The sequence below is a fragment of the Amaranthus tricolor genome, chromosome 16 (assembly GCF_026212465.1).
Source record: "Amaranthus tricolor cultivar Red isolate AtriRed21 chromosome 16, ASM2621246v1, whole genome shotgun sequence".
Taxonomy (NCBI): Eukaryota; Viridiplantae; Streptophyta; class Magnoliopsida; order Caryophyllales; family Amaranthaceae; genus Amaranthus; species Amaranthus tricolor.
In genome coordinates, this window is record NC_080062.1 from 11,217,171 (window position 1) to 11,226,318 (window position 9,148).

Sequence of the window (9,148 nt, forward strand, 5' to 3'; positions counted from 1 at the left end):
CATTTTATCTGTTTTACTAATTTTACACTCGTTTTGTTTTGTGGCAATGGTCTCACTCTTCTCCTTTTAATCTCATCCACAAACCTATACTCTTCCTCCGTCTTAACCACTCATTTCTATCCATACTTATTGTTTTGTCTTATTCTCTAACTCAATTCTCATTTCACTAAATTTCATTCATATTGCAATTGGTACAACATGAGACATAGTACCTTTTATTGATTGAATTAAAATTAGGGAAATTCCACATGGTAGCATTCAGTTTTCATGAAACGCCAGTGATAGCACTTTTGTAAGATTTTTCCACATCGTAGTATCCAGTTTATGCACTATCTAACTGCCGTAGCATTTTCCATTAAATTCTTGTTAATTTCCATTTAATTCATCATTTTGTAAGATTTTTCCACATGATAGCATGCAGTTTTTGCTCTCAAATATTTAATTCACCATTTTAACGTTCAATTCATCGATTAATTTATCAACGCTCTTAAATATTGTAACGATTAAGTAGATATGTATTAGTGTTTAGAGTACACCTTTTGAGCTTATAAAATGAGTCTTTTGAATTATTTATTAATGTGTGTAATGCACCTTTTGAACTTTATAATGCCAATAATTGGAATGAAAATAAAATTGTTACAACAATAAAGGGCGTCGATAAATTAATCGGTGAATTAAACGTTAAAGTGGTGAATTAAACATTTGAGAGCAAAAATTGGATACTACTATGGAAAAAAATCGTACAAAACAATGAATTAAACAGAAATTAACAAGAATTTAACGAAAAATGCTACGACAATTAGATAGTGCATAAACTGGATGCTACCATGTGGAAAAATCTTATAAAAATACTACCACTGACGTTTCATGAAAACTATATGCTACCATGTGGAGTTTCCCTTAAAATTATTTTGACCGGACTATTTCAGTCAAGGTTGAAAGATTAAACTAACAAGTAGTACACATAAAAAATTTCCAACCTACTAGATGGGTAATGAAGTCAACCATACACTTTCAATCTGTATTCACGTTGAAGAAGGGGTAGGTTCCAAGGACTGGTCATGAGGCTTACATTCGCATTTGAAAGGCCGTAATAACCACTAAAATCTGATGTTCTGAACCTCTGACTGCTTCAAAGTTTAAGGAAAAGAAATTGTTTACTTGCCATCTTTACATTGTGTACAAGATCAATTCGCTCATCATTTAATATTAATAGGATTTTTAGTCAAATAATTGGGTCCATAGCATAGACAAAATCGGGCCTAAATTCTCTTGGCTCAGCAACATAAAGAAAGAAAAGCAACAAGGAAAGAAAGCTTGGAAAAATGAAGGATTGGATTTAGGCTATAATCATGAGACTTAGGCTACTATAAGAAGAGATAATGCTAATGTTTTAATTATATGGATATGGATCTTAGTTGATCTCACTTTGAAAGAGATGAAGTAGGCGGCTCAAGGTTGAGTTAGTGGAGTAGTTTGGAATGAAGAAGATGATGACGGATTTGGGGCAGAAGTCGCCAAAGTGGAAAAAGCACTAACACTGCCGCTCATTGAACCCTCAGAGGCAACGTTTGGTATGGTGGGCTTTTCAATCTCCACTATTCCTTCAAGCATCTGCACTACTTTTCCCATCATAGGCCTTTGTGTCGCTGTCTTTTGTATACACCAAAAGCTAACTTCAATGGCTCTCATAACTTGATCCATATCCACTTCACAGTCCCTAAGCTTGGTGTCAACTATGTTTTTCGCATTCCCCTTTTCAAACTCTTCGTACGCCCAAATTGAGAACCTCTTTCCATTTGTTTCGTTAGATACATCGAAGTTCCTTCTCCCGCTTACTATCTCCAACAACACCATGCCAAAACTGAAAACATCAGACTTTGAGGTAATAGGAAGGTTGGCAATCCATTCAGGGGCTAAGTATCCCCTTGTACCTCTCACACTGGTGAGTGTGCGGTACCTATGATCTTTTGGATTTATGAGCTTTGCAAGCCCGAAGTCTGAAACTTTAGCACTGTAGTAGTCGTCTAGGAGAATGTTCTCAGGCTTCAAATCACAATGTACAATGCAATCCCGGCATTCCTCATGAAGGTAAGTCATTCCCCGTGCAATTCCAAGGGCAATATCGAACCGTTGTTTCCAACTTAAAACTCTCGATGATTGGTCACCCTCTGTACTAAACAGGAAACAATCAAGTGAGCCATTTTTCATGAACTCATAAACCAGAAGCCTGTGTTTCCCTTCAGAGCAAAACCCTATTAACCTAACCAAATTCAAATGATGGGTGCTACTTATGGTAGCTACCTCCATTCTAAATTGTCTCTCCCCTTGTTCAATACCCTCAAGCTGCTTCACTGCAGCAACTGTTTTATTTGCAAGTATCCCCTTGTAGACAGCCCCAAAGCCTCCAGAACCAAGCTTCTCCTTGAAATTTCTGGTAGCCTCCTGCAGCTCTTTATAAGAAAACTGCACAGGAGCACCGGATGCATACTCAAGAAGGGCGTACTGATTCGACAAACCTCCAAATTTAGGACTCTTTCTACAACACCACCACCACACACTTCCCTCTAAGACTATCAAAGCTACGAGAGTCCCTAAAACAACCACAGCAACAACCCAGCCTTGTAGCTTCTTTCTTTCTCCACCTTGCTCCGACGGAGGAGGGTTCGGTATGATCGGGTTACAAACTTTAACATATGATGTACTAGGAAGAGCAGCTGACTGATAGCCACTAACAAAATTTGAGGTTTTAATATAACACTGCCCTGACCCATCAGCCAAAATAGTTGAAGCTACACAAGAACCACCTGAAAGACAATTTCCTCTACACTCCGAAATACCCACATAATAAACATTACTCGTCTCAGGAGCATATGTTAAGAACTTGGTATGATCCATCTGCAACATCGCCACACTCTCAGGACAATCTGCAACCGCCCTCTTCAACTTACACCCTTTCGTATTGTCATTCGGATCGACATGATCAAAATTCTCTGATGGGCATCCACATACAGGGCCAGAATCATTGTAACTACAAATTCCCATGTTCCCACAATACCCAAAAACTTGACATTGATCATTGACAGCAGTCCACCGCACAATAACGTTCCCACTACCTTTGGCAGAACTATATATTCTCAAATTTCCATCATTATCCAACCTCAAAAACCTCAAAATATCACCAGATTCAGCATAATCACTTCCATAAGCCATTATCACAGAACTAGTAAATTTATCATCATAAAGTGACAAAATACCGATTGATTGAAGTCCTAATGTAGGGTTACTAACATTACTACTAACAGAATCATTCAACCCTAAACTCCAATACAGAATATCATTATTCCATTTTAAAGACAAGTTGCCAGTTTTATTAAGAAAAAATGAGTACGACCCAGATGATAAAACCATCCCAACTGTAAAATTTTGTGATGGGACAATTGTATCAGTTGGATGATCAAAAGTTGACCAGATAACAAAATTTGACCTATTTTTGAGGGAGAAATTACCAGAATCATCAAGGGTAGCATGAGAAACTCCAGAATTTGAAGTGTTTGATTGCCACATAACACTTCCAGCACCAGATAGTAGTTGAAGATTTCCATTTGACAACAGACTGAAAGTAGCTCCAGCATCAACTGTAGTGGAAATTGACCAAATTGCAACAGAATCATAAGTAATGGAAAGGGAAAAAGATGAAGAATTTAGAGAGATGAAACGAAGAGAAAAAGTGTTGTTTGGAGAAGACCATGTTCGGTTAAGATTTGAAACAGAAAGAGAAGAACCCAGTTGTATATCAGTTCCAGAAGTTGAAATTCTGAAGAAAAAAGTTGACAGAATGAACAAGAACGTTACAAAAAGATTTGATCTTGTCAGATTTTGTGCCATTTTGTTCGGTTTATTGTTTTGGGTTTGTAAAAGCATTTAGTATTTGGTTTGAATCAATGCATAGGAATTTGATATTTAGAATAGAAGGAAAATTCAGAAAGTATGTTGGAGAACGGTGATATGGTGATTGGTGGGTTGTCTATGGATAAGTAAGGGGCCAAAACGTTGAATTGTTGATAGCGGTACTATGTTAGAATTAGTCAATCAATAGCCTATATATTATTTGGTGTTACATCATGAGAGTTGGATACTATTGTTGTTTGTTTTATTCGAGTAACATAGTTGGGGTGATGAAGACATGTATTTACCCATAAATTTACATTTTTTACCTAAAAAATTCTTATATTGAAATATTAAATATTAGAGATTAGAAAAAATTGATAGTAAAAGTCTTTTATAGACCTGATTCATATTATTTTAATTTGTACCAATATAATAACAATAATTACTTTTCAATGATTATACTTTATTAAACTAGTCAAGTAGCAATTATTATTTTAATATATTTAAGGTCAATTCATACTTTTTCTCAACTGAATAACTATCTGCCATAATTCAATGAACCGTTAGACGTTTCTAGTAAGTGAAACAAATACTCAGTTGTTTATTTTTATTTTTCAAAAGCTATTTTTTTAGTTGCATTAAGTACAATTACATATAAATTCAAATAGTGGAGAAAATGGTAAAAGTTTCAATATTGCCTTTCCTCGTGATGACATTAATAGCAAATAATGAGATACTCCCTCCTATTCAGCTCAATTGTCCCATTTGTTTTTTCACACTTGCCGAGGCAACATTTTAACTCTTAATATCTCAAATTATGTTTAATTAAAAATTATAAAAAGTTGATATTAATAATCCTTGTATTGAGACGAATCAAACAAGATCCCATATGACTATGTTTTAACTTATAGATTAAGAGTAAAATACAAATTAAGAGATAAATGAATAGTGCCAAAAAAAAATGGGACAATTCAGCTGAATAGGAGGTAGTATTAAAGAGATAAATTAAAATTTACTACTCTTAAAGGAAGAAAATGAATACTTTAATGGCGTATGTAGGTGAGACCATGTTCATTTGGTAAGTAAGCACAGGTGTTGTATCTAAAAGAGGTTATATACCATATTGTGTGATGGACAAAAACAATAATATATTTTTTCCGTCTCTTAAATTTGCTACAACATGTAAAAACTCCAAACTCGATTTACATTATGTAGTATATGGCAAAATTAGAGTGGCAAGAAAATACATGTTTAAAGTATCATTTTTAAGAGTCTTCACAAATGTAATTGTTTTTATGAATAATAGTTGATTACATAAAAATATTTATCTAATTTAGAATTGAATTTTTTTAAATGAGCTAAATTAGGTAAATTATTTATATTATTTAATAGCAATATACCTAACATTATTTAATTTGATATTTTAATTGAATGCAAAAGTGATGTATTTGGTAAATAATTTTAAAAAAATTTAGTATTTAATTTTTTTTATAAAGTCATGTATTCCACAAATTTAATCACGATAATATATATTTACAATTATTCTTTAAAGCTATATTTTTATATATAAATCCCAATAAATTTGTAAATTGCACGAAATTCTATACAAGTAATACTATATTACACAAATAATAATTATCTTAAAATTATATATTACCATACTTAAGTGAGTTTCTTTTAAAAGTTTTTAAATATCAACCACTTAACTATATAAAATATTTTTTTCAATAATACTTTAAATTTCTATTACTATAATTCAGTGTATATGTTTAAAAAATCACAAATACTTTAAGTTAAATCCACTTTTTTTTTTTTCCTTTATAGTTCTAATATATAGTATATTAATGTTAGGTTTAATGAATCGAAAAGAACTTATGTGTTGTATTTGAGGACTATTTTCCAAGTATTTCAAGCCTAATTTTTTCCTCTACTTATTTTTTGTTCTTTGCCTAATTTTTAAAAACATATAGTCAAATCTCCAACATGATTTTCAAAGAAAGATTGAAAAAAAAAGATAAAAAAACAATTTAATTCCAAATATAAGATTCGGGAAAACTTATGTCCCAAAATAAGCTTCCGTACGTCCAAGTCTAGCCTCGGGTAAGCCGCTGTTAGTAACAGCGAATTAGGGGAAAAAAAAATATAAAAACTTGAAAGTCGCTGTTACTAACAGCGACTTTTAGGTTTATATATTTTTTTAAAAAAAAATTTAAAAACTAAACTAGCCGTTGTTAATTAGAAAAATAGTCGTTAGAATGTGAAAATAGCCGTTGTAATGTTGTTGTATAAATAGGTCCATCATTTTTCATACTTCATTTTATCCATTCTACATCATTCTTCTTCTTTTCCATCAATTGTTAAAGTTAACATAAGGTATTTTGTTAGTTTTATTATTGTAAATGTAAATATTATTTTTGAAAGTTCACTAACGTTAATATATTATATGTATTATGTAGATGTCAAAGGAGCATTGTATTGAAGAGCTTTGTGATTGTGGTTATGAAGTTGAGATTAATACTGATTGGAGTGACTTCGATCCAGGGCGTGAATTTGTTGCTTGCCCTTTCTACTTGGCTGACGGATTAGGATACACATACTTTCGCTGGATTGCTCCGAAGGGTACAAAATGGCAGAGAGACTTAATAATACGGCTTGAGAAGGAAAAACAAGAGCTTAAAGATGAGGTATTTAATCTAAAGAGACAAATGGATGATATGGCACATAGGAAAGAAGAGACTGAGAGAATTATGAGAAAGTTAACTAAGCCTTCTTAGTTACGGACGCTAGTTTAACTTAATGCATGAAGTATGTAATTGGATTTGGATTTGTTGAACTTGCTTGAAATTGTGTTGAATGTTGAATAGCAACATCCTTATTTGAATATGATTGTATGTTTGTTTTTGATTAAATTTATGCTGCATTGTTCGCGGAATGATTCATCGCCCAAAAGTCTAAGTAGTTAACATCAATTCACTCATAATAAACGTGTGATATTACGGTAAAAATATATACATGTACATATATGTTACAATTTACACACAAAAGACCAACAGTTACAAATGAGTATGTACAAATGTTCAATAATTACAAAACTATTGTAATGTTAATCCTCCTCCTGTACCCTGTCTAATTGTAATTGTGACGGTTTACGACGCCTCCTACGATAGTAAGATGCAGTCGCATGACGCTCGGGTAGGGGAGGGGATTGATAGTGTGATGATGTGGCACCCTGTGAGGACCCGACACCGTAGTCCGGGCACGTTAAGTCAACCTCCTCAAGATGAACGTCGGGGTGATGAGGAGATGACTCGTACTCGTACGTAGTGGTGTGGGGCGCAGTTACTTTCGGAATGAAGTGTTGAAACTGCGTGCCTAGGAGTATGCCTTGGTCAATCTCCCGTACGGGCTCCTCTTGGGAGGAGCCGATGACTGATGCAATGCCCTGTGCCTGCAGTAAGACTTAATTATTAATGAAATGTTTAAAGTGTAAGTTGTATGGATAATAATTAAAGTTGAAGAATACTTACAAAGTGTGTCATCGTCGGTGCTGCGGGATTGTACTGGGATGCCGCCAAGATACCTCGTGGTGTCATCCATCGGCGAGTAATGGAGAGGAACCACGGCATGTAATCCGCCGTAGTAGGTGCGCCCGCAGCCTCGATCGGCGCACCTTGGGCAAGCAGATCTAGCCCGTGCTCCCAACGAGCGACATGGCGCCAGTTGACCTCTAGCCAGTTCTTGGGATCTCGACCCTTGCGAGAGTGGTGGAGCTCCGCTTCTGTGTCACATGGAGGCGGGATGCCCTGTACCATCCCAAATTGGCACAGTACGCGCTCAGGGAGATGCACTTCGACCATGTCGAAGCAGATCAGAGGTACAGATGCTCTCCACGCCCCTGACAATATGCCCAAGTGCTGAGGCAATGCAGCGTATGCCTCAGCGGGGTAAGGGTCCCATAGAAACTAAACGTGAAAATTCGATTAATAAATTACTCAATTTGATACTTATAAAACAAGTTGTGGTGAAGTTGTTACCTGGTCAGCACGTAATAGATCGAGTTGATCGCGGTAGAACCCCACGCCCGATCCAGTGTGGGTCCTTGTTTGTCTTTCAAAGGACCACCGCGATCCATATGGCACATGCGGGGGAGGAAGCAGTGGTGGCGCAAATGCACCACGACCCACACTCCTCATCGGTTGACCAAAGAGAACATGCTCCCATGCCCAAAGCTAAGAATTACCATTATAAGTAAGTAAAAGAGGTACAACAATATTATTACCTGTAGAATAATCATTATAACTTATTATTACCTGTAGAATAATCAGGGGCCCAGCGATCTCCTTCACGTTCTTCTGTGAAGCTTTACAAAGTCTCCTGTACAGATACGCTAGGGCTGCCGAACCCCAGCTGTACCCGGAGATGACCTCCCATGGCGCATCAAGCAACGTCAAGTACAATAGTTGTACTCGGTTGCCAGTCTTGTCGGAGAACGATTGTGGGAATGTTTCCTAAGGTCATGTCATTAGCTAGAGCCTCCTCGTCAACACCCCCATCGTCCTCAGAAGGAGCCTCAACGAATTCATTACTCTCACTATTAACATCATCCCAAGGCTCATTTGTATCTTGTAAGTTAAAAGTAACATCATTTGAGACTTGAAATTGAACTTGATTGGGTTCATTACAAGGATAAGAGGAAGATGGAATAAAGGGATTTTCGATTTCTTGGGTAGGGAAGGGCGTATGAGAAGGGGCAGAAGAAGTTATATTCATAAATGCATTTGTTTCCACAACGTTCACATCTTCGTTCCCTAGGGGTACCTCTTCTACATATAACTCTAAAGAAGGACTAGGGGTAGACCTTGAATACTTCCACATTGCATCTATAGCCTCCTCATCCTCAACCGGAAAAGCTAACAAATCTCCACTCAGATTGTATTTAAAACTTAAATTAACAGTACTTCTTGTAGTGTCAATGCCAATCCTAGAGCATATAAAATGTTTAAATTCATTCAACTCCATGTATGAGTTGCATGCAAACAGTTTACGTTTTCCCCCAACATACTTAACATTATTACTAGTTGATCGAATTAAACCATTCCAAAAGCATACAACTGTGACACGAAATGAAGCCATTTCTACAACAACACATAAAAAATCAACATCACCATCAAGTTCATAAATATATGACCACTATACATTTTACATTCAACAAATAATTCTGGAACAAACTTTTAAAAGTGAGGATCAATGTAAATAA

At 35.6% G+C, this 9,148-nt stretch overlaps 1 protein-coding gene across 2 annotated transcripts; it reads right to left on the reverse strand.

Annotated features, from left to right (window-relative positions):
- Positions 1–1,196: 1,196 nt before the first annotated feature.
- On the reverse strand, positions 1,197–4,066 carry LOC130802733 (G-type lectin S-receptor-like serine/threonine-protein kinase At1g34300). Of its 2 annotated transcripts, XM_057666779.1 has the most exons (2): positions 3,749–4,066; positions 1,197–3,638 (listed from the first exon to the last, which is right to left on the reverse strand). In XM_057666779.1, exon 2 carries the CDS (start codon positions 3,565–3,567, stop codon positions 1,453–1,455), a length of 2,115 nt encoding a protein of 704 aa, XP_057522762.1. In that variant the 5' UTR covers positions 3,568–3,638; positions 3,749–4,066; the 3' UTR covers positions 1,197–1,452. The 2 variants fall into 2 exon arrangements, with proteins under 2 accessions (XP_057522762.1, XP_057522761.1); XM_057666778.1 differs by having other exon boundaries at positions 1,197–4,060.
- Between the last annotated feature and the right edge of the window lie 5,082 nt (positions 4,067–9,148).

What these genes read in the sequence shown, in the direction of transcription:
- LOC130802733 (XM_057666778.1), bottom strand. Translation starts at nt 3,924, where the DNA reads ATGCTTTTACAAACCCAAAACAATAAACCGAACAAAATGGCACAAAAT.